Raw genomic sequence first — 27,308 nt, 5'->3', positions numbered from 1 at the left:
TTTTTTCTTCTTTCAATAGAAAAAACAAAAGAATATTTTGCGGATAGGAATTCAGAGTCTGGGTTCCATGTTGTGGGGTGATGACATTTGTAGCAGTGATACTCCTGAAGATATTCATAGCCTTACAAAATTTCTGTATGTTCTCCGTGGCCTTCTCAGAAAATCTTTGTCAGCCTGTATCATCACAGTGCCTGCTCACCTTATCCAGGTAGGAATGCTGTCTTTGCTAAATTTCATAGCTGACACATCAGTTAGCAAAAATTTTAAGTTCATGGTAAGAAAATAAATGCAATCTTGGACATTTTGAAAACTGATTTTATTCAAAAGGCAAAGTTAAAACATAACTTCACTATAGTGTTTCTATACTTTTGTGGGACATTCATGCTGCAAAATCTACTGAGACCTAAGCAGAAAACTATCTTAGATACAGTTATGCCTTATGTGGCTCTTAGTCTATTTTGAAAAACTATCAAAATTTCAGAAACTGTAAAAAAGCAGAGAAACCTGCCAGTAATCTCTTTTTTCATTATTTTTTTTCACAACATCCCACACACACTTTTCCACTGCCTTCAGAACACTGTTTAGAGTTTCAATACAAGATATTTCCGTCCACTGTCTTCATCTGTCATGCTCATTATTTTGATGTATGATCTTGCTTTTAAAGCCAAGAATTGAAAGATACAGGTTTACTCTTTAATTCTAATATTAATTTGTATTGGCACAGGAGCAAGCCACTTATGGTATCAGAGTAATTTTCCCAACTGCCAAATCAGAAGCTGCTAACAGCACCTTTCATGAGAGTATACGGAAACTTAAATGTATCTTCTGGAAATAAAATTTTTTAGCAAAAGGGAAAATGTAGTCTTTTTTTCTGCAAATGGTAATGTAACTTACAAAAGCAAAATTATTATTCACAATGAACAGAGAACCTATAATTTTATATATTAATTTGATTTGATTATAGTAAAAAAGTACTGGATAAAGCCTCATATTATACAAAATGTTTTCAGAGTAGATGAGTTTAACATTAGATTAAATCCTATCTTAGATAAGTACACGACTCTCTCTTATGTATTGCACTTTGTAAAGGTGTTTGAATACCTGCAGATGTTATTTACATAGATACTGATGCACTTACTGCTTTGAAAATAGATAAACTTGATTTTCTAGTTTTACCATTGTGATCAAAAGTGTATGAATATTCCTCTTGCAGTACAAACCTCCATCTCCTTAATTAGCTATTTTTAAATATTAGATGGCATTTTGCCTTCAAAATGATTGACAATAAAATTTAATGCAATGAATAGAATTTGTGAATGTAAAACTAGCATCCTTCTTTTCACATGTTGGAATTACCTATCCAAAACTGGCACATGTAATCTGTTTCACTGTACACTTTTTTTATATATTATGTCGATAAAAAGTATGATCGTATTTTAGAGAAGAAGTCCAGAAGCGACTCAGAAACAAACTGAAGGGTGAAGTATTTTGTTGCAAACTTATCTGGGAAGTTGATTTTTGGTTCTGTGTTTATAAGCTCCATATAAATAAATTCCCATGGATTTAATATTGAAATTATAACTCCTTTTTTACAACCTGGTTTTTTAATTTTACAGAATTGTTTTACAGTAAGTGCTAGAATATTCTGATTAAAAAAAAAAGAGAAGCATTATTTCCAGAATCTTTGCTTAGCAACCTTAAACAAATGAGAGCATTGCATTTTTTTTGAAATTGTTAAACTTCATGTATCCTTCTTTAAGCACTAAACTATGGAGAAAACTGTCATTAGGAGGAGCAAAGCTGCTGAGGGTTCCTTATACCCCACATTACTCAGTTCCCAGAGCCCTGCTGTGTAGTTGTTCCACTCTCCAAGAAGCCTGTTAAAGAGCCCCTGAGAGCATGTGTACAGCCCTCCATGTTAATAGTTAATTGGTGAGGATGGCAAGATGAGAGGACAGCCGAACATGTGGTCTCTCAGGCTCAAGCCGTAGACAGACCTTTAGTTATAATAACAGCAGCTGCTCACATTCTCACAACCCAGCTACTCACCATTCTGTTGCTGAGGTTTCTTGCTGGATTAAAAAAGTAAAGAAAATATCTTTTCTTTCCAAGAGAATAAGAGAGAGGGACTTTTTTTTTCCAAGTGCATTTCTGTGTATGTATTTAATTTGATCAGAATAAGTTCTAGCATATGCTTCCTCTGTTGATATTTAAAGTCACTACACTGAACGCATAGAAAATGCACATTATTTTTCTGAAGATGTAGGAAATTCCACGTTTATTCCCTCAACTACTGTTCCATATTTTATAGGTTATCTTTTGCCCCTCGACTATTAATTAGGTGGTCTACAAGTAAATTCTTCGTGTGAATAATTTCCATGAAGGTAAATATAAATTCAAAAATCACATTTTAATCTAGGTTTTGTCTGCATAACATATGCAGAAAAACAGTTGCATTTTTACCTGCTTTGTCTTGAAAAAATACATTTTTAGCAGTGACTCATACCGTATCTTGTTTCTGTCAAACCCCCAGTACTAGTTACTCCAGTGAAGAAGAAATAAAACTCACTATTGGTAGTACTGTTTTTCAACAGGGACAATGTCTTTCCAACCCAGACTAGTTATATTTTTTATATGTAGTATATGAATAATGCATATATATATATGTAGTTTGAGATTGGTTCCTTTTATATATTTTGCCAAATACTTCACATGTTGTACTGTGACAGGGAGTTCCACAAATTAAATCTACCTGGTTTCATTCTTTCTCTGAAAGTTTAATTTTGCCTTTACTTGTCATAAATTTACTTTTCATCTTTATTGTTGGCTGATGAGACAATAGGATGAGCCTCCCTTTTTTATCTCTTCTGTATTCTGATTGTTTTGTATTTTTCTCATGCTGCTGCCTTAATCTGTTGTTAGAGAGTCACTTTTAATCAGATTTTACTTTGTTACAGTAACGTAATACAATAATGCTGTTATTGTTTATTCACTTTTCCTACATTCTAATGTCCGCTTTGTCTCCTTGATGACTGCTGAACATTAAACAGTGATTTTGGGTTTTATGCTTTTCCCTCTGTGCTACACATCCACCAATGTGGCTCTTTCATTATTCTAGCTATTCATTGTCTTGGATTTGATAACTTTGAATTGCATTTATCCAAAGATGGTGCTCATTCACCCAGCTTGACAGGACACTGAATATCTTCACAGTCTATAGTAAGATTATATATTGGTAAAACCCACAAATTTACAAAAAAACTGATTGTGTACAGAGTTTTTTCAGAATAGTTTAAAGAAATTGTAGTCAACTAGAGAACACAGATTCCTTGTGTTTTATTCACAAAACTTCTAATGTAAACAGTGCATGAAATAAAAAGAAAATTCTCTTTTCTCAACCACAAAAAATATTCTGGAAGAGGATTTCAAGAAAATGACACTAAAAACCCAATTATGAATTTTATTCAGATGATGTGTGACAAGTTTTGCTTGATTGATATTTTCTACCATTTGAACATACTCTTATCTTACACTGTCTGTCAGGTAATAAATATTGAGATACTTACAAGTATGATTAAAATAGTTGATAGAAGGTTATTTTTCAAGTCTTTCTACTGCTTCTTGAAAATGCATTGTACCTTTGAAATCAGATGGTGTATTTGAAAAAGGAAAATTACTTCAGTTTTTAAAATCTAGCATTGATCAAGGAGGGCAGACTGAAGAGGGATTTTATTTGTTTTTACGCTTTCCAGATTTAAGGAATATTATAAAAACAAGTAAGGACATTTATTTCTGTATGTTGGTAATCTATATGGTTTAGTACCTAATTAAAAAAAAAAAAAAAAAAACTCAACTTTTTGTGCTACAGAGTGTGACTTAAAGGACTTTAATGTCACTGGTTTATACTTGCAAAAGCCCTACGTTAGAATTTAAAGTATTTTCCTATTGTTTTTTCTTCTTTCTCTTTACTTACTAAAAACCATTGGTAAATCCAAAAGCATCTGTCCCCCAAAATACTAAATAATGTTCATAATTCTGCTCCTGTTCTTCCCAATTTTGTATCACTTAAGTAATATTTTTTTGAGTAGGTTATTATTTTCACTGGGAGAAAACCTAACACTTTTATTAAAGCCATCCTTTATTTTGAACTTGAAGCTGTATTACTGTAAGAACTAACAATTGTATTAGTCTGCATGTACCAAGGGAAATTAATTGACTAATGAAAAGTCAGTATGAATAAGTCTTGTTGCAGAACCTGTCCTCAGAGTCTGAGTTTCTGTTTAGCAAGGTATTTTCATTATTTCATCCAGTATGTTAAAAAATTAATTTCCTACAATATTAATGTTTTGATGCTTTGAATTCACTGAAGTGCATAAGTTACTATATGTTTCAGTGTAGAAAAATTCAGAAACAAACCTTTTCACATCCATAGCCTTTTGTGTTCACACTGAGTGATTTAGCAACTAAACTTGAAGTCAAGCAATAGAGTGCTTTAGAATCCATTTCTAATATAGGATTATAGGATGTGAACTCCAATAGCTGGTGAATTTCTCACAGTTTGAAAGCTTTATTCCTATGGCAGGAGCTAAGAGCGATTACTTGCCTTTAGAACTGTAACTTCTGAGAGTTCAAAGGTGTAAAATACTGAATAACCTTCAAATATATTTGATGAGGTAGCCAGTGCACACAAATTTGTATTGAGATCAAATGTCATGTAGTTTCTATGTCATAGTTAAGCAAGCTGTCAAAAATAGAAACTATGAAAATTAAATTATACTTTTCTATATTGGGTTTTTTCACTTGCTTTCTAATGTTGCATGTTGCCTTTTGTTGTATGTGAGAAATACAGTTTAACAACTGTACAAAGAAATATTGAGATTCATGAGTGTATGACAGGTATGACAGGTTATCTACATAACTTTCAAATATGAATATACTGATTTGGATATTCTAGACATTCATAGAAGCATCTTTAAAATTATGATCAAGTAGGACGCTCAGAGAAGTGTACAATTCAAAATTTAAATTGTGGAACAGTAAGTAGTTTTGATTTTGATTTCTATTATTGTTGATAGTATTTGCTAATCGAGTTGCAGAAGAAATAGAAATATTTTGTTGTTTTGTAGAATCAGTTTATGGTTGCCAACAGGCTGTGTTCTAGCTCTACCACTTGGTAACCACTACCCATTTCAAAAACGAATACAGTATACATCTGAAGCATGTTTTTGTACCCACATGTTAATTGTCTTTTAACTGACTTAGCTATGTTATGATGAGCAGTCACATTGTATGGTAAAATTGCACACCTAAAACTGCCTTCTCATTTTAATAAATTTTACTTTTTAGAAGGACACTATATACACATCCCTATCACCATCTCATCAACACACTGTCTTTTAATCAAAAAAATCACTTTTCCAAAATGAATATGTTAAGCTTTAAAAGTCAGTGAGTATATGCAACATTGCAATTTTATTTCACGTTTTATGTATGTAATCTGAAAATACACATATGAAAACTTTAAAGAATTAGGTAAGATTTAGAACTAAATCTTTCAACTGCAATATTAGACCTAAACAGTTAAATATCCCATCACAGTATGGAGATAGTCATCTGTTCAAGCATATGGAATCTTTTGGCTACTGGACTAAGTAGTTAATATAATGCCCAGTGTCCAGACATGGACACAACTGTTATGGAAGCAGAAGGGAAGAAGCTCATGTATTGAGCCCATTTGGACACTAATAAGTAAAGATTAGAAGAGTGACTTTATATAATGCAGGAAAAGTAGTTATCTGCTTTAAGCAAGTAATTCTTTTAGAAAGTGGAACATAGCACTGTTTTTCTGAAGCAATACTATTTTTTACATAAGGAGAAGTACAAGTTCTTGAAAACACTGCCCTGTAAATCTAGCATTAAATATGAGGTTTATCTTTTTTCTGCTGCATTTAAAGAACAGAGAACAATAACTGTGTAAAGGTATTTTATATTTAAATTATTGCATATGTATTTCCCATTTTAAATGATTTTCAAATAACTGAATATTGAATTTCTGCGCAGTGTTTTCTTAGAAGCATTTTTATATGAACTTTTGGTGTTGTTTAAAAACCTTGAAATTTCAGAATCTTATTTTACATTTTTTTGTTTAGACCTGCTCTATTAATTACTATATAATCATAATAAAAAGGAATACTGCATCTTTAATGATGTTTTTGTGCCTGTGTAGTTAAGCTTTAATGTTAGGAGAAAAAAAAAAAAAAAAAAAAAAAAAGATTAAATTAGCCTTGTAACCTCTTTCTCTTCCAGACTGATGATGGAAAATAAAAGCTCTTAGCCACAGAATGTAACACTTAGAATTAATATTTAATTAGACCAGCAAATTGTACACCGTGGCTGAAAGCTTCCAAAGAGTTGTTAGTGCCACAATTGACCTACAAGTTTAATAATAACTCACTTCTAGGAGCAAGTGCCAGTTCAGCATAGTGGAGCCACTGTAAGAAAGTCCTGTGAGATTAAAATCAGCAAACCAAATGGCAGGCGAGGATTCCTGGGATGGAGCCTTCTGGAAAGCTGGGAGCTGGAGTAGCTTTTCAGCCAGGATTCAGATGAGAACAGTGGGCAAAAAAAGCTGATCCCTCCTGTTCTGGGAGCTTCTGGTTGTAGGCCAAAATCCTAGAACAGATTTTTTCTGAATGTTCTTACTGCAGCTATTAATTTATATCACAAATCAAGTAATGAATGACTTATCTGCATCTTTTAATTAAGTTTTAATGCAAACATTATCACTGAATTCTCTGGTCATGAATTTTACCCATGGAAGAATGGCACTTTTTTGGTTTGACATGTAATTTAGTATGTTTGTGTTGCAGAGTATTTCATTTTATAGTATCTTAGTGCTACATAAAAGGGTTTTTGTTTTATTACAATATGATGAGCAATTTATCATATTATGAAATATGTAAATTAAATAAAAAATTTGTATATATTGTAAAATAGAATATTTTGAAAGTTAAATAGCTTAATCTTGCTTTTCATTTTATGAACAATTAAAATATAAAGCCAGTAATTCTACCATATCCATCTGAGCCTTAATTCTATGGCAAATTATTCTAGTGAAATAGGGCACCATAAGTTCAAAAATGTGCAAACACACAGCAACAGACTGAGGAAGGAACATTCTGCATTATTTATTGGCTACATCCTAAATAATTAAAGAAATACCTACTCATTAGTTAAAAATTAAAGCAGGTGAGAACCTTGCCAGCAGAGGGAGCAGTCATGTCTTTCCTTGGGTTCCCATCGTTTCCAGCCTACCCATCATTTCCACCCTACCTCTTATTGCCCAGCCAGTTTCCCATCTGGACCTAGCTTTGCCAGCCTGCTCCTGATGACAGCCTATCATTTTATACTGACTAAGGGATTCAGGTTTTAAATTATTTTATATTTCAGAATCTTGCCACTTGATTACCAACTTCAGTTAGATGTTCCTTTTGATATTTGTGTACTGTTAAGTGAAATAAATAGCGGAAGATCTTTTTGGCCACCTGTGAATAAAATGCAATTCACTGTTTAAAGAATTAAAGTTGCAGCAATAGTTAGCCTTTCTGAATTGGTAAGCAAATTGCAATGACCTTTTTTTTCAGGCAAAATAGCAACAAAAGGAACGCCTAAACCTTTTTCTTATAATGAATAATTCCCAATGGAGTCATAGGATTTTAGTTAAGCCATTTGGTCTCAAATACATTCATTTCAGCAGTTTTTTAATGGCTCTTTTGCAATATGACTCTCATTCTTTCCGTCTACTTTTGCATCTGTATTTTATGATACACTATGGCCAACTTGTAACATTGAATATTTTATGTGTTTAATTTTGTAAACAAATCTGTTGAAATGGTCACTTCATTTTTGTGATAACTGAAGACAAATAACATACAATTTTCCACATATATGCTTTTATACCAATAAGACAATCTCATGAATAAGGATCAGATAGTGTTCATGGGAGATGCTGGGCTCATCTCGGCCCCTGGATCTTGTACTCATTTCATCCCAGCTCCTCACCCTTCACTGGAGAAGGACTCAATCAGGCTTATTTCATCTACCCACTGCAGCAGGACTCATGCAAGAGCCCTATACCCCAGAACCATTCATAGTCACATGCAGCCCGTGCTTTCAGCTACTGAATGCTAAGGAAATAGTCAGAAAACACTGAACAGGGATTCAGCTGAAAAAGCGTCACCTTTTAATACCCTGTACATCTGTCACCTCTTTCAGCCAGATAATAATGGGATTTTCAGCACCCAGCTTTCTGGGCTTTGACTCCCGACATCATCTTCATGATACCACCAAATATTTTCCTGGTACCCCAAACCACAGTTGCAGCCTCCTAAACCAAGCCTCAAATAGACAAGACTTCAACAAAAGGCTGAGTTTGGTTCCCACTTCACTGTTGACTGGTTTGTGACTTTGGACAACTCATATGACATCGTTGTGCTTGTTACATGACTTGTAAATGAGGAATGCAGCTCTTGCCTGTCTTTTGTAAAGCACTTGGAGATCAACAGATGGAAGGTTGATTTAAACTACATAGTCTTTGTTTTCACTTTCATTTTTGTAGGCCTCAGCAGCAACTGTTATTGACTTGCTTGTTTTGTCTATGTTGAGTCATCACTCATTTCACCATTGGCCTTTAGGTCTTCCCTCCAATGGCAAAACAGACATACTTTTTATTTTTTAGGGTGCCAAGGTTTGCTGGCATTAGATTCTTTTATAGCTCAAGTAATAGACAAGTCCAGGCCATCCATCTTCAGTGAAGATCCAAAGATATTTTTTTTAGTGTGTGATATTTAGTTTTTCTTTCCTGGTTGATTATTTTTCCTGATAATTTATCCAGAATTTTTTAATTGGATACTGTGTCATCCACCTTCATCTTTAATAACATTGCAGAGTTCCCATAATAGTGACAGTGTTTGAGGTGTAAGATAAAAAAATCATTGCTCAAGCATTTTGAGTTTTTAAGAAACAAAAATACAAATTCTAACTAGTTTCAGTTGAAAAACTCTTGAGTTTATTTATACTGTCAGGACAAATATTATTGAATGCAACTTTAAGAGAACAACCAAAATCTGGAGTTAATACATCATGTAGCATATTGACCAACAGATGCTTTGTTACTCCCTTCCCATTTTTAAGAGTATGTTGCATCTAATTACTCGTTCATGTCTTTGCTACATGTACTTTTTTTGCTTTTGTAACTTGTATTAAATTATTAAAAGGTAGTATTCATTGCTTGAAATTAACCAATGTAATACAGTGGACATACAAACAAATCAACCAAAATCAACGCTTCTGTGATTTCAGCCATATGAACGGATATTTATACTAAGTTCTGTTATAGTCAGTAAGGTTCATCAAAGGTAAAAGAAGATGCCTAGTCAGTCAGAATCCCTAAATGTGGATTTCTCATCACTGAAGGCATTGTAGGATATCTGTCTTCCAGCAAAGCTATCACACTTGTATTCAGTTTTCTTGTGATATTGATACATATTTCTACATACCAAAATTTGTTGATGTACTGTTGCTCATCTTGTATTCCAGTGGTCGGAGTGTACATTCATTTTAGAGCCAAAATTCAGAGTTCAGTTAGCATATTTTTTATGTGCAAGCACTGACAACAGTGCTAATTAATTTAGAGTCAGAATAAGTATAGAATGTTATACTTTACAGTCTTTGTTAATTACTGATATAACACTTTCTGGCACAGTGGTTATTCTTTTATTTTCAGGATTTGTGAATAATGAGAAAGTACACAAATTGTATCTCTCTATAAAACTAGAGATCTAACTTCTTTTACCAAAATAAAATGTATGCGTAATTCTGTGATTTTCTGAGCAGTAATTATTAACGAATGGTAAGAAATATTTAAGCCATGTTTCTTAGTATTTTATCTTCTCAATTTATAATCCTTTGGCAATTATGTAGTAGTGACAAGTGGTAAATATTTGTATATTGTGAAGTCATTACCACATCATTGTGTGATAATCTGTTAGACAATATCAAGAATTTTTTAATCTATTGAATATCCAGACAGTGTTTCATTATAGTCCAGTGTGGCTGCCTGTGTTACAGTACTAAGCTTACTTTAGCTTTATGACAGAATGTAACAGAAATAAAAAAGGCACAACTGATTTTTGAGCTTTTTCTGGAAAATTCACACACCAAAATTTGCTTTGAATCCATAAGGTTCATATTACTTTGCATGAACTTGCTCACTGTTTATTATTGAGACTGCCTTTCAAATGAAGTGTCAGGATTACTGGACTCACCTGTTGGTAACAACACAAATTGTTGCCTACAATTACAGTTTTAACTAGACTTGAGGGGGAGGAGTATCTGAATTCATCTTTAAATTCAATGTTGTCATATGCAACTCACCATTTAAACTGGTTTTTGTCCCAGTGCTAACAGTCATTTGTAAGTAGTTTTGTAGGTAATGAAACCCATTTTAGGATTCAATGTATTAACTTTTAATTAAATGTTTTAAAATAAAATTAGTGATGGGATTAGATTACCAGAATGTAAAGGTACAGAAGTCAAGTATAGCCCTCTACCAAAATATAGGCCTGATGTCTCTTTGAAAAGAGACATCATCTTAAATACCTTATTTTCAATTCAGTATATAAATAAGTATTAAAGTTATGTTAATGTATTGATCAGAATACAAATGCAAATACACAAAGCCCATGTGATTCAAGAGCTTAATGTATTTATACAGGTGTTATTTGGATCTCCTTGTAGGTCTTTAACATGAGTCTCTTACTTTCCTTTTAAATTTTTAGATTGTTTATATGTACTACGTAGAAAAGTTGAAGCTGTTCTAAGGAAAGTTTCCATTCTTTGACTTTACTTAATGCAGTGCAAGGACTGAGAATTTAAATATATTCATTACATAAATTCTGTGAGGTTTTTACTTTCTTTAGAAACTGGCAAAATAAAAATGGGAGGACATATCTCTGGGTGTTAGAAAAATTTTGACAGGAAATCAGAGGAGAACTAGAAATTAGGGCAGAGTAGAAAAGACAGATTTTTTTCCTAATATGGAATCTAGATGAACCAAGAATGATTTGATTAATAGTAGTAATGATAAAATTGTGGTACATTAAGAACTCAATCCAGTAGAAACACACAGTATTAATTTCAGTGTGCAAGTTTGAGCATACAGGCTATACATATATTTGTGTTGGTAGAATACCATGCTTTATACTCAGACACAGAAGATGATACATTTTGAATTGCTTTATTTGTAAATAAATATTTTTAAACATGCACAAATGATTACTCAAAGCTATGTAGATTCTGCAAATAAATTAGTAGGACAAAACAATCTTTTTCTATAATTGCCCTTCCCAAAAGCTGGTTAAACACATATATAGTTCCCATTTACATATCCAACTAGCTACATGGCTTTTCTTGGGACTTTGTTTTGAAAGTACACTTTGGTTGAACCCACATATTGCAAGTTTGTACTTAAAAGAAAATGTGTATAAAACAGTGAGCACAAAGTAAGATATAGAATGGTTGCCCAGCCCAGCCTGCACAACAGGGCTGCTACCATGTTGTTACAATAATTACATTTTGGCTGAACTAACTAATGTAGAAAAACTGCAGTACATCTAGCAAGGCTGAAAACTTTCCAGGACTGGGTTTGGATTTTTTTTTTATTTTTTAGTGTAATTTAAAACAATACCTCTTCTAGCTGCCAACAAACTCTTTCCCTGAATCTCCCCATTCCTGGCTTCCCTCCTAACCATGTCCTGGCTCACCTCCAGAGCTGCCAAGTTTATGCCAGAAGCAGGAGGTAGATTTGTATGGGGCTGGAGGAAGATCTGGAGCTCTGTTAAATTTTCAGGCCCAGATGGGGCAACATGATTTGTGTGTTTATGTCAGTATGCCATACATCACAACTATCTGTGTGCTGACGTCAGCTTTGATTGGACATTAATGTGCTGAACGCTGCAAACTAGAAAATACATGATAGATACAGATCTATGGCAACAATGCCACATAAGCAAATGTCTGTTTGGTGTGGCGATTCACTGTGCAAAATATTTCCCAAGATACACTGCATTAAGCCAGGAGAATATTTTGACACACTTTAAAAACAAAAAAAAAAATCAACATGGGCAAGCAGACTACAATTTAAGAAAGCAAACCTGTTCAGAAGAAGAGCTGAAAACAACATATTGAAGTATGTATCATTAGGCAAATATTGAATTGCTATCCTTCACTTTAATCTTTCCAGAATTAAGACTAAATAGGAAAGATGCTATTCTTATGGTTTGCAGGACTGTTATGAGGATACCTTGCTGATTGTTGAGCATCTTTCTGTCCACAGTTTTTGTGACCCATTGTTGTCAAACACAGCAAGGAAAAACATTAATGAACAGAAAATGTTTTTTCAAATGAGAGAATATTTTTTCTATACCAAGAGTTTAGATTAGCTTCCAGAAATCACCAGTGTTTATTTATTTATGTAACAATTTTGTATTTCTTGCTTATACAAATAACATCCAGCAAAAGAACTGGTAAAATACAGTAATTTCTGCTCTGTGGATTTATAGAAGTCACTGGCTACTTCACATTTATATTTATACCATTTTTATGTGATTGCCCCTGTAGAATAATGTGACCAAAAGTTTCCATTAAAATATAGTGTACTGTCTCTCTCTTCCTAGAAGAGGAAATAATATGCAAGTCAGCTTTAATATTTCAGGGATGGATATAATAACAAAGTTTGGGGATTGAAGTGTAGGCAGTGTTTTTTTTACCTTAGATCACTTAGTTGTTCCTCAGAAAGGAAATTCTGTGGTATAACATGATTTTATCATTATCCATTGTCGGATTTTGTAGGTAAAATTGAAGTTCCCCGATTCCATGGGGATAGATCATTTTGGCCTGTGCACAAGTAGCGGCTTTGAAAAGAGACCAGTCCCCAGGATTTAATGCCATCTGGCCCATAAGGTGGGGAAGGGAGGGGGTGTAAAGGTGCCATGGGATCAGTGGATTTAGACCTTGTAACCTGAGCAGATTGGGCTGTGCAGGACAGGCTAGAAGTTACTTTATGCAGTGGTCAAAAATCAGAATTCAGTTTATTCTTTGATGGGAGTAGGAAATGTTCACCTTTTGTGTCTGCTTCGTAGGCTTCTCTGAGGCTAGGGAATATGCTGTTACTGAAATGTGGGTTCATGAAAGCAGTTGTTGTATTGATGACCACTTTAATAAACCTGTATGTCAGTACAATGCATAGACTTTTCTAACATATCTAGGGATGTTTCCCTTCTGTCTGCTCCTAATTACTTTATAAAGTGTTATTATGGAGTAGTTTACCAGTATTTAAATTAACCTTTCATAGTAAGTGTCAGTCATATAGTTTATGAAAGAAGTGCAGAATGTACAAAATGCTTTAAAATGAATAAAAAATATGGAACTGTAACTTGGAATGGGTATTCATACTTGGAATGGGTATTTTGAGGTGATTGGTCTTCGTACCCCTGAAGGTGTGATGGGCATAGCATCGTACAGCCATAAAGGGCAAGAGTATACCAGCTGTCCAGGCAGCTTGAAGAATTCTTGTCTTAAATAATTTGCTTTTTAACACAGATTAGTCTATTTTTTTGCTCATTGAATAGTGACATCATCAAAGCATTTAAGAACATTTTATCCTGAATTACCTCTAAAGATCTCTCATGCAACCTTTGAATGTTGCTATCTGCTGTATAAAATTAAGTAAAGAAAGCTGTGCAAAAAACATCTTATTTTAGGCACATGACAGTAGATTTTTGTACAACACATAAGGTATCACTTATGAATCACGAATACATTGAGAAATTATAACGCAACTTAAAGCTTTAGCTAAAGAGGAACTTTTAGAAAGAAAAATACTGGAGAAAATTATTTGGTTTTCCATATTATTTGACTGATAACCAAAATGAATAATCATGCAGGTAGTGCTTACTCAAAATACTAGAGGTAATATGCCTAAGTGTATTAAAAAACAAGGGTTTCGGAACACAAAAGCTGCACATGTGACTCACAGTAGAAGTCAATGAGAGACACTTAACTGCCACATAGCTTGTAAATATTTCTGATGTGAGCAAATGCTTATATTATGAAGATTTAGGAAAATATTAATTTAGTGCTGAGTTAGCCTTTTTATGGTTTCTCCTTGTCAAATGTATGGGGTTTTTAAGAAAAAAAGAAAAAAGCCCTCTAATGTAATTTCTAAGTATTGATGACCTATTTTTCCCCACAGTTTGTCATTAAGTAAGCCAAGACTTACTCTATGAACATTAATTACCTTTTTCATCACATAGGATGTGTATTTTGTTTCCATGTCTTACAGAATAAAGCAATTATGGAACGTGTAACAAACTTGTCAGATATGGTAGTTGGTCTTGAATCATTTATTGGCTCTGAGAGAGAAACCAATCCATTATACAAGGATTACCACGGTAAGTTCCATCCTTAGCAATGCAAAATGTCTGCCCTGAGTGTTTCTAGGGCACTTAGCAGTTTACCCTCCAATTGGGTATCTGCTATAAAGTAGCATTTGATTTCATTTTGGAATATACCTCTTAAATGTTTCTCCTTGGTAACCAGTCTTGAGTTAGGAAAATTTTCAGTAAAGTGCATTAAGGCTGCAAAGGAAACATGGCAACTCCTTGCATGTTGTCAAGCCGTATTACTGAGGCATGGCTCAATCAGATGTACATCTCAACAGGCAGGCTTTGGGGAATTCACATGCAGAGGAGGCTTGGCAATCATCTGACCAGCTAGCTGAACTTGTCATGAAATCAATACTTTTGATCTGCCAAGTTTTAAATAGAGAACATGGAAAAACATATATTATATTAAGGTGAATAAACTGCTAAATGATGTGCAATATAAACTTTTAAAATAATGTTCTATTTTTTAGCTTTAAGTTACAGCACTTACTCATTTAAAGAAATTAATGTGGATATGTGTGGCATGTAAATATGAAACTAATTTTGGTAAAAAGTCATGTAGCCTTTCAAGTGATTTATCTTCAAAATGTGTAATGGTGTTTAATCTTGCATTTTGTTTCCAGAAGATTTTGTTAGCTGTTGCAGCAGAACTATTTAAATTTTTAAATATTAGAAGTTATGCATAGCCAAAGCAGTGAATAACAAACAGTTTTAGCTAATCCAGAGCGGTACTCTGAGTGTGCATAAATTACAGCTATTATTATTGTGATACTACTGTAGTTCCATGGAAACCTTTAGTTGAAAGTAAACTGCTTATCCAAAACCTGCTGTAAACATGTGAGAATGTGGCAGTGTTTTACATAGCAGAATATATAGAAAAAGGAAGCAAACATGGTGTTGAGACACCACTGTGTGTATGCAGGCTGTAATTAATAAGTCAGAGAAAAATCTTACTGACTATGAAAATAGTGCACATTTCATTATCTGAAAAAAGGTGAATGAAAAAGAAACCGTGAACAAAAGCTAGAATAATTTGCCTAATTATTTTTCCAAGTGTATAATCGTGATGTGGCATTTGTTTATGCTAACATAATTCTGTCAATTTGATACTCCTTTTCTCAGTACTGAAGAGATCCTTTAAGACAATGTGTGTTTTAGCAGTTATTTCCTGGTTTCATGTAAAAATGTAGGCTAAATCATTTTTGGTACCACTTAATGAAAATTATATGCCAATATACATAACTTCTGAGGTTTAAGCAACCTAAATTTAACATTCTAAAAATAGGTATTTTTAACAGCTTTAACTTTGTGGATTCTTTTTGATTAAGTATGTATTTTAAGATTATTTATTTACTGCAGAGGATGGAAGATATTGACATTACTCAGGAGAAGTTTGATTAAATTATTGCATTATTTAAAGAATCCTGCATTCATAATTTTATTAAGATGCCTGCAAATTTAAATGATTGAAAAGTAAATAAAATAACAAAACAATGATACAGACTGTTCTTCAATAAAATTTTTAGAATACTGTATATAAGCAATCCTGTGTTATACTTGCTGTTCCTATATATAATAATTGTATTTTGAACTCAAAAGCCAAACAAATAATTCTTACTTGTCACCAGACTGGAGGCAGGGATAGAGGTTTCAAAGTGTAAAAATATTTTTCTAAAATTCTTGAGAATTTTTGTAGTTAATACCCATAAAAATTATGCTTTTTAATGTACTTCAATATTAGGAAACTTTCTTCCCTTATTCTTCCTTTAAAAAAAAATAAGCAAAACCCTAAAAAAATACTTGCCCTATTTTAAATTAGGATTTTAATGTTTGCGGTTTTTCTCACAGCTGCCGTTTTCAAGTAAAATGTCTTTTCTAAATGTTCAGTATTTCCATTTAGATGCTGGCTTTCTGAAAAGCAAATATAGGCCAGTAATTGAGAAGCCTGTAGAATTTTCCTGGTTTTCAGATGTAGAAAATCACCCTTAGGTTGTTCAGAAACTATATTAGGCTGCACAAAAACCATCCAGCGTCCTTGTCAGAAAAAATCAGCTTGAGTTGCGGCTGACAGAATGCAGAGCTTGCAGTGCACCTAGTACTGTTAAAAACATCTGAACAGCTATATAAGTCTCCTCCATGAAGAAAACATATTTCTCCTGGAATGGCATAGGGGTTAAAATTTATCAAAAATCATGGTCTAAATCTGTATTTTCCTGAAACTTTTCTGAAGTCATTTTGAGGGCGCAAAACGAAGTACTTCTCATTAGAGCTTCAGTGGTTATCAGTAACCCATAAGCCTTGTTTTGCTGGCTGCTTACTGGTGCATTTAATAAAATAAAGATCACTCAGTGGTGCCGTGGGCAGCATGCAAGGTGATAGCCATATTTGCTTACTGTAAATACAAGAGAAAATCACACACAAACCGGCTGTAGTTTTGACAAGTATTAAGATCCCTCTTTACATCTGTACTTCTGTACCAAAGTGCAATTAGTTTTCCTCGCACAAGGATTTCTGTTTATCTTATTCTGCTTGATTACTTGAATATAATCGCACTGTTTGCTTCATTGCTCCTGGTAGTAAGCTCCAGTTTAAAAAGGGGAGGATGAGTGTGTGTAAATATACAGAATTCTGCTGTAAGACTCTAATTTATGCATCTGGATGACAGCGTTTTCTTAATTTTTTTCCCTCCTTTACTCTTTCTTTCCACAAGGTTTGGTTCATGTACGTCAGATTCCTCGGCTTAATAGCTTGATCTGTGATGTATCAGACACGAAGGACCTTGCTTTTAGATTAAAAAGGAAGCTGTTCACCATTGAGGTAAGAGAAACAGTTTCGTTTCACTATTTAGAACCCAAAAGGTGGAGCTAATCCCATCTCTTATATTTCTTTTTGTGAAATACATAAACTATGCATAAGATGTTATAAATTCATTTCATTCTGGTTTTGCTGTTCACAACAGTTTTATAAAATATTGTAATCTGCCTACTAATTAAAAATGTCTTGTTTGCTGCACTAAATCAGTCTGTTATAAATAGTTTATTTTGGTTTAAAATGTACATGGAAAGTAGGCCACAACCTTCAATAACAAAGCGTGACATGTTTCTAAGGATGTCAGGAGCATATTTAATTAAATGTTAATGACTTGCTCTTACTTGTGTTAGTGGGTGGGAAAGTAGCTACATGTTATTACCCCAGTAGAGGGATTTTAATGTATAATGCTGCCTAAAATTGTGTGTGGTATGAGGGATAAGTGTCCTTATCAGTATTCAGAAACCATTTTCTTTGCATTACTGAAATCACCTTTCGCTCTTTTATGTCATTTTAAACACAGTATCATTTACACTAATGTCCTTAAGTAAATTTCCTACTAAATTTAAACTTTTTTCTGTGACCTTTATGCAGACAGTCCTGATAGAAGGCAGTAATACAAAAGATGTATTTCATTTTAATCTTGCTAAAGAGCAAATGAACATAGCACTATTAAGCAATTAGAGCCGATGTATTTATTAACCAAGTAATGCTTAGAGATGGAAGATGGCTTTCAGGGTGATGTGATAGTCATCAGTACAGTCTAGGCAATTTTTTTTTTAACAAAGACATAAAACAGCCAAGCATCCCTGACAAACCATTTTGTTTAATCTCTTTTCAAATGAAAAGCTCTTAAGCAGGCCACTTGTCTTAACTGCTTGAAACCATAAAAAGAGAGAATTGCCACCAATAAATTAGCATATTTTTTACTCCATCACCAAATGATGGTCAATGTGGCTTGGCACTGCTTTGGTGTTTGGGACTTCACCCTTAAGTGACCACTTTGGCCCTTATTTGACCCTCTGCCCTTTTTAGCTGGCCACTTGATAAGGTAACTTAAGGGTTCTCCCTCTTCACTGACCCCTCCCCTTCACAATTGCAAGTAGCCCTAACCTATAAATCATTGAAAGGGCCCTATCAAGTGACAAATTAAGGTGCCCTCCTCCTAATTAATGGTCATCAATGTGTTTAATTATCTAATCCTATTGAGAGTAGTTAATAGTTAATCAGGCAACCAGTTCTTCATGCAGGTCATCTCTGCATGAGTGCTAGAAGTTTCTCAACTAAAGGTATCCTCTTCAGAAGCCACTTAAAGGCAAATATGGGAAGGAGGGCCTTTTTTCCCCCCAAGACATTCCTTTATAATGTTTCTCACTTTCCAGAGAATGAAGTTAGTGAAACCAGGCATGGTGAGTTATTAAACCATTTTAACAACCGCTTGTGAACAGTACATTAGAAACAAAAACCTTAATAGTCTGTGTTTGGGTTTAAAATATAAATGTTCTTACTGTTTTCAGAAGTACGGAGAAGTATGCACTCTCATTTCACAGCATAGTAAATTCTCATTTGTTATAACCAAGAATTAGAATATTTGGGGTTTTTTTTCCTCACTATGAATCCTGTCTCAGAATATAATTTTTTCTGTCAGCTGTATTTGAGATTCTAATTTGTAATGTAATTTGGAAGCAAAAACAAAAAAAAAACCTTAGCAGGAGGGTCTCTAAAAAGAGTTGAATTAGCCATGGGGTAGAAACACTGGAAACAGGAGTGTAATAGAACTCTTGAAACAACCTGTTGCCCTAGACATGCAAAGATGATTTACTTGTATAATTTCTCCCTTCATTGCTCAGCTGCAGAGCCTTTTGAATAATTTCAGGTTTTGTTAGAATTATGTTTTCTGTAAGATGAAGTGACACAAACTATCCCCTTTTGAACGTGTTAGATCACTGTCCTGCTTTGATCTTGCTGTACACATTTCACAAATCTATAATACACATTTTTCTTCCTCGTACTATTAGGGGAGGCATACTACAGCTAGGCTGACTAGAGCAATGAGGCCAATAAGAGCAAGGGAAAATTGAATTAAGAAGGGATGTGAATGCAGTCTTCTAAAATGGGTTTCTGCAGTGAGAATGTGATGAGTCAGCAGTCAGGTTTGGTTCTGGTGGTAAAAACACATGGTGCGTGTTGCAAGCAACAGTGTGCTTTATGCAAAGTGCAATGAAGTTTATGACTTCTTTAGTATGTAGCTTAATGTGAAATAAAAATATATTTTGAGTGTATTACAGTTTTTTGAAAGCTTCTCTTTAGTTATATACCCAATTTTGGGCAAAAATATTGACCTCTGCTTGAAATGCCACTTTAAAATCAAATTACATAAGAAAAGGTAGAAATACAGAACCTATGATTTATGGTAAAATTTCTCAGAAAGGTTTTTTGTCACTAGACTTATTTTTTTACAGTTTAAAATAAGGGCATGTGATATGGATTTTCTCATCTCTAGTTTGCTCACCAGTTAAATAATAAAGTGGATTTCACATTTCAGGTTTTTTACTGATGAGGGCCAAACCATACAGAGTTAGATTGCAGTTTTGTGGAACAGACTCCGCCTCTTTATAGTCTGCAGAATCATTTAACTGTTTCAGTTTTTCTTGTATCTTCTTCATCAAAATAAGATTGACTGAAATGTATTCTAAAGGGACTTTTTTTTTAATTCATTATGAAAATGTTTTTAATGAATATTCATGAGTGTTCATTTTCCATTTGTAAATTATGAGGTAGACCCTTTCCAGGAAAACTTACATGTTTATGGTAAAAGGTGCTGTGGCTATATTAAGCTTTCCCAAATCTTCACGTTATTTACTAGCAATGTATTATTATATGCAATATTATCAGAGATTTATCTTATGTGCATACCACTTTAAAGGACACAATTTTGAAGTTAGCCTGTCTAATCCTATTTCTTCCCACTTTGGAATCTTAATTAGAAGGAGATAAAAACCATCATTTGACTAAATTATTGTCTTGAATCTGTAGCAAAAGGTATAATCCGCAATTGGGCCAATTAGTGTACCCCATAGTTAGCTATGCTGAAGCAGGAAACTTGATTAGATCTGACACCAGCCTAGTTCCCACTGTTGTTTTGCCAGGTATGATGGTCAGACTTCAAAGGGCTTGAGGCATCAGCAGGGCAAGGTTTGGAGGCCAGCTTAGGTCCGGTCGTTAATCTCCCTGCTAAAACCACAGCAGCCCTCGCACAAAACAAGCTTACACGACACAATCATGCGGTATTAAAGTTTGGGTTGAGTCATGCCAATTTGCCTTTGATTTTCTGATGATTGACTAAAAGATGGCTACATGACTAGACACATACTGAAAGTTTACTGATTAGGTAAGTTCCCCAAATATTTGAAATATTTTTTGATTTCTCAGTTAAATGATATGACAACCCACTCATCTTAATGAAACTTCAGCAGAATTGTTCTTGAAGTACTTTCTGCTTTGTCTGTAGCACTGAATGTAGCTTTTATCAACATTTGATAAATTTTGTAGGAACATTATGTTCATAGTTTTATTTGATTGAGCTTTATCTTTGTTGTTCCAAAGCCTTCGGTATCAAAACTAAAGGAATCTGCCTAAATGTGATTTTTTCAGTCCTTGAAATTTCTAAGGAAACATAGTTTGTCATTGTTATTTAGATACATTTACAATTACTTGCAAAAAGGGAATTTCCTCTTAATTATTTTCCACCTTACCACTGAGTAAAGCACTGTTTCACAGCTCCGATTACATAAGTGTTCCTTTCTTTTGCAGTCTGATTTGTTGAAATATTGCAGTAACAGTGACATGTTTCCATTCTGAGAAAAGCCTAAGGCTGCTTTAGTATTATTCCAAATGATTGAAATTGCCATCTTGCTGACTTTCCCTTGGGCAGCTTAAGGCCTGTTTACTTTTGTATTTGTTTCACATGTTCCCTCTGAGTTTGGCTGGCAGGACATCATTACCTGGTTTGACAAGACAGTTGGAGAAGATTCATATTTGATTAACTCCCTTTGTTACTGTCTGGTCAACATAAACCTTTTTAACTTTAAAATTACATATTTAAAGTTAAAAATTTTGATAAATTCAGATAAATGTTTGCAAATAGGAAAATTTGTGAGTGGGTTTTTTTTTTATTCCCTAGTTTTGCTTTACTGCTGATTTTTTTAAGTTTTAAGGTAACAGTCAATTATTAATAGTATAGGGAATAAGCTTTTTCCTACAAGTTGTACAATACAGTTTGTCTGTAATAAATAGTTGTGAATTTTTTTTATTTTGATCAATATGCAAGTACAAACCAGCTAATATAATTCTCTTTTTAATGGCTATATGACACCTGTGCAAACCAGAATAAAAATCTTTAAAAGACAGCTCAGTTTGACGCCAAGTCTCATTCTATATTAAGAATTGCCATGCAGCAAAAATAAGTAAGTTTCCAGAGCTTAGTGTATGAGTTCAAGAGATTCTTTTCTGAGAGATGTTTCCTAACAGGAGGAGGAGAAATTCAGAATTAGAGTCTTGTGGCAGGAAGGTTGCTGGTTTCTCAGTGGCAGGCAGATACAATATGGTACTATGGAGCACTCTGCAGTGCATTTTTCCTAGTGGTAAGTGCCAGAGTAAAAAGTTATAACTTTGGAAGGAAAAATAATCACCAAAAAAACAGCAATTGATTCTATATAGAATTAAAAGTAAATGTATGGTTCCAAAGGCATTAAAATAATGTCCTTTTTCATATATCAATAAAGGGCAATAAGAAAATTAATGACTGACAAAATAAGCCAGATTGAGTTTCAACTTCAGATATTCATGTGTATGTTATGTGTCTAGCATTGGTATTTGGAAGAAGACTTAAAAACTCTTCTCTTTGAAGATGATGAATTTGGCAATTAAAACCAGGAAATAAGTCTTAGGTAGCTTCCATCTGAAATCTCTGTATTTCTATATTTTTTTTTTATTCTATCCCTTTTAATTGCTTATTTTATACATACTGTACTGTGGTAAACTTATTTGCAAAGGAGACGTGCAATTAGCCAGTGCTATAGATTATTTACCAAAACAGGTGGGTAAAACAAAGTCAGAACGGATGTTTGCAGTGCTTCAGTGTGGGATTAGCACAGCATAAATTTGGTCCTAAGTGACCTGGAAGATGATGATGTCACTGAGTGCCAGAACTGTTCTCCTGGAACTATTTTGTAATTATTCAATAAATGCATCAAGAACAAGTATGGACATAAGGTTATTCATGAGCTATATCTTCTGGAGGAACAAATCAACCCTGTCATTAGTACATATGGGATCAGCATACATTTAAAATATGTGCACATGCCATGCCAACCTCTGTATCAGTGAAAATTAGGTGTCCACTGTACTTTTCATAGCATCACTTCTTATAGGCTTCGTCCAAGAAAATTTAAAGCAGCCTTCATTAATGACTCCCCCTAATCCTGATTATATTTCACTGATGTTTATAAAGTTGAGTAATTTCATAAATAAACAAATGCATTTGAGTTAATGAACTATTTTAGGCAATATTTTAGCAAAAAAAAATGTGAGCCTGAGAGCTGACAGAAGGCAAAACATTGGTTTGTTAGAAATTTAAGTAAGGTGATAATTCTATACCAATTGGTCAGTAAAATAAAGGAATTAATTCTTGTTCATTGAGATAAAGTTCACATAGTGTAGCACCAAAGCTAATATGTGCTACACTATACCTGGAGCTTAGTCAATATACCTTCATATATAGATAAAAGCAACTCTTTATTTTAAGATCGCAACTGGTGACATTACAAGACTTGACCCCATGTTAGGGCCTTACAACCTCAGAATGGAACCTGCTTTTACCAAGCCAGAGGGTAACATAGTTGTATCTGGAGCATGGATGAAATTTTACATGTATTCCTGTTTCAAAGGTGAGACAGAACTTTTCTGAAGTGTTACAGAAAATGTATTTATTTTATTTTCTATTGCAATAAAATCTTTGGGACCTCTTGTCCCTATGTATTTGAGAACACAAGTACCCTCGGGGCTTTCATGGGGCTTCTTTCTCCTCAGCCTGCCTTGAGCAGATAGTATCATTCATACATGACAAACTGTACTACTGGATGCTCCACTTCAGCTCAGGAACTCAAATGCAGGGAATTCTGCATATAAAACTAAACTTTCTAACAGGGAGTCAAAAAACATTGTAACAAAGTTAAGCTCCAATTTATGCCAGTCAAACCACTGTTGAATTGATTTTTCCTGTCCATTTTCTCCATGATATTAATAATGACATTACCACTGGCTTATTTAAACATGGTTCAAAAGATTGTAATAACACCATAATATTTTCATAATTTAAAATTAATAATAATAATGCAAAAATATTCTCTTGCAAAACTAATTCTCTCATAATTCCAAGCTCCATTTTGCATTATTTTATCTAGTAGCCAGTTCAGGTTCTCTTTACCTGGTATGGTGTACTTCACTGAATTGTTTTGTCAGATGCTGTCACGCCAACCTACCATTGTTAAAGAAAATCAGACTAAATCATTTTGGCATGAGCCTTCCAGGAATAAGGCATAGAATATGAAGGGTTTGATGAAATCAAGGATTTTATTTCAATATTGTAAAAGACTGCCTGTCAAAAATGTATTACATTCTTTCAAACAATTTTGAATAAATAAACGTGTTTAAAATTGTGACAGTACAATTTAGATAAAGTTTTGGGAGATTATTTTTAAATTATAATAACTTGTGGTAAAACAATACTTTGAGTTCTCCTATTTAGAAAGAAAAAAAAACCTGAATGCTGATGATACATAGAACTGAAATCAAGTATTAAGTTTTATGCGGGTATATGGAATTTCAGAAAACTTGTATTTTGTGAAATATGAAAAATTTAATTTGAAAAATCACCTTATTATGTAATACTGCATATTGTAAATTAAACTATTTCAATATTCTGAAGACGAATATAGGAAGGTACCATTAATTTTTAGATTGCATATGAAGATCTGTAATATCCTGAAATTTATTTCATAATTAATTTTGGTTTATGCGTAGTTTGACATTATACAAGTATAACATGAGGACGCCATTCCATTTTTCAAAATTTTAACACTTATAATACAGTGCCTCTTCAATTTCTTGTCATTAAACAGAACTCATATATATTTTTATTTAAACAAATAATGTGTAGTTTAGAAATATTTATACCATAATTGTGTTGCCGCAATGGAAGAACGTGCAACAAAGCCATTAATGCAATTAAAGGTCACTTGTACATATTGTAATGGACTGCTCATGCACAGGATCTGTGTTAAGGGTCAGTGCTGCAGCATTAAATGGGTTGGCCTTGTTCAGTCTGTAAATAAATGGGTCAACTTATCATGTATTTGCCAGACAAATAAAGTAGTTGACATATTCCCACTTTCTTAGTATTAGAAAACAGGTAGCCTAAAGAGATCTCTTGTAAAAATGTTGGTTGGTAAAAATTAAAAAAGTCTTATCTACAAAGATCATATTTTTCACTAAATTAGTAGTGCTTTTTAGGCAAAGATCTGTGGGTGTGAATTAGAAGGATATTGATGTTGAGCATTTAAGAAGAAAAAAGAGTTAAGCACCATATTCATAGTCATTTTCAGCAGGAACTGAGTGCCACTGCCAGTAAATGCTTTTTAAAATACCACCAAATTTTCATAAAAATTTCATATTTCACAGGTGCATGATGTTCTTCACAAAGAATAATGAATTCAGTCATGCCGTTACACAGTAAAACAAATCTCTGAATTTTATATATCTCCATAAATGCAGGAAAATAAAAATTAAAGCTTTTAGGAAGTCACTGAACCTTATTGAAATGCATTGAAGTAGGAGTTCAGGGCTGTTACTGGAAAGAATGAGAATAGGAGGATTTTATACCTCCACATGGAAGATGTGCATCCATCTGGATCTGGTAACACACTTAATCAAACAAATTCCAAAATGTTTTATTGTAATTTTGAAAATTCAAGATTAAGGGTTAACATTTCAAGTCTTATAAAAATATTAGTGATTTTGGATGAACATAAATCTATAAGAAAAACACAAATTTATGGTTTCTTTAAATTTGTCACCTCAACAAAAACTGTTCTATACCATTTTGCTCTTCTATTTATTTTACCAATTCACAAAAAATTACCCTTTACTGAACCGTTAACATACCAGAACATTTTTTTTCTATTTGTATTGAGAGCAAACTGGTCCTATTATTCTTAGTCTGGAAGATTTAACAAAAGTGCCGAAAGGGGACAGGAGGAAAAAATCTACATAGACTGCAAAATACTGTAGGTGAAGCAAAAATGTTTTATAACTGTTGTGCAAATACTACTTCCTACAAATAATACCCCATCATTTGTGACTGAATTCCAGAGTACATTTTATTTTTATATTCCTGGCCAAGAGGATTGTGTAAAAAGTAGATTGTCATAAGCCAAATGGCTGAGGACTATGGTGCCTAAGGCATAAATAAACTTAGATTTTGGTCATGCCATCTTTATTGCTCTCTTTCTCACAGTTGTTTTAGTTGCATGGTTTTGATTTTTTTTTTTAATTTACTTTTTCTTGGTTGTATTACATATGGTTTTCAAAGAATTCTGTTATAATGCACAATGTAATTTAAAATTTCTCATTGCATGTTAAAAAACAATAGCTTTTGAAATACCAAGTGAGACTGTCTCTATGAAGAAAAATACTATTTATTGCAGCTAAAGGGATATTTCTGGCCAGCTTAATGCTAACACAATATTAACCCCCTTCAGAATCATAGCTTGAATTTGAATGGCATTGCGAAGTAAGAGTTCAGCTCCCTCTTTCTTCATTCCTTCATTCCAAAGACAGTGAGCAGTAATTGTATAGTGTACAGCAAATAAAGCTTTGTATTGATGTCCATAAATACATAAATAAATAAAGTGAATCTGGGTGCCAGCTTATACCAGCCATAGGCTGATTGACTTTCAGAAAACAGCTGGTGGCACTTGCTGAAAATAATTCAGTTTAAATGCCTCATTTCAGGTATTTAAGGTTTGAGAAACCTATGGTTTTTAGCTTATGAAAATAGTTTCTATGGGCTCCTCATCTTCTTTTGTCCTGCTTCAAGTCTGTTGTAGCGAAAATTACTGAAGCATTTTCACTCTGACATTCATAAAATTCATATGTTTATGAAACAATTACCAAATGGACCTACTTTTTTACTCATATTAAACCAATAATCTTTGGGCAGTGTGTCTGCTTGAGTCATGTTTGAAAGTAAAAGCAGAAAACAAAAATAAAAAGCAGTTCATCGCTTTTAAGTGGGAGGATGTGAGCATTGCTCTGCAAGAGAAATCAAGTTCACTTTGCATCCAGAACAGTGCTTGCTATTCTTAAAATAATCTGATTGCTTAACATTCAAAGTTTTATGATTTTTAGTAATCTTTAGTGAGGAGCTGTACACTCACTTGTTCTGAAAAAGATGGGGTTTGTGTGACCCGTGTACGAACATTTGAGGTGGATGACTTGACCATGGTGGCTGAGCCATGAGGGAATTTTCTGAAGTCTTCATGATATACCCAGATATCTACTGGGAGTTTGAGTAGAACCTTGATAGTGTATTTGTAAGCAAAACATTTAATGTGTGTGGATAATAGCTGTACAGTGGCCTGCCTTGTCACTGGGTCAGCTCCAGACTCTCCAGCTGGCAGAGGCAAGAACTGTGCAGTTGGCAGATAGGCTTGGGGTCTGTGAGTGGCAGAAAAACTTTAACGACAGTCACATTCCACTGTTCTCAGTTAAGGATTACAGTGTTCCAGTATAGTTTTTGTACATACACCCTTACTTGCTTTTATTTGTGAGGCAGCACACAATTAGATGAACAAGAGGAAACTTTTGCTAGTGTACTGTCACAGGTATTTCTTGCTTTTGAGGGCTTCCACGTGCAACCTGAAGATTGTATGTTTA

At 33.6% G+C, this 27,308-nt stretch overlaps 1 protein-coding gene across 1 annotated transcript in view; it reads left to right on the top strand.

Annotated features, from left to right (window-relative positions):
- ELP4 (elongator acetyltransferase complex subunit 4) overlaps window positions 1-27,308 on the top strand; it is a 146,064-nt gene that overhangs the window by 49,485 nt on the left and 69,271 nt on the right. The window contains exons 7-9 of the mRNA XM_042785353.1: window positions 20-208; window positions 14,402-14,510; window positions 17,215-17,321. Coding sequence (XP_042641287.1) covers window positions 20-208; window positions 14,402-14,510; window positions 17,215-17,321 — 405 coding nt within the window. The remainder of the gene's footprint in view (window positions 1-19; window positions 209-14,401; window positions 14,511-17,214; window positions 17,322-27,308) is intronic.

Source organism: Tyto alba, unplaced genomic scaffold (genome assembly GCF_018691265.1).
Source record: "Tyto alba isolate M040663 unplaced genomic scaffold, T.alba_DEE_v4.0 Super-Scaffold_8, whole genome shotgun sequence".
Taxonomy (NCBI): Eukaryota; Metazoa; Chordata; class Aves; order Strigiformes; family Tytonidae; genus Tyto; species Tyto alba.
This window is presented reverse-complemented; position numbering and strand designations above follow the sequence as displayed.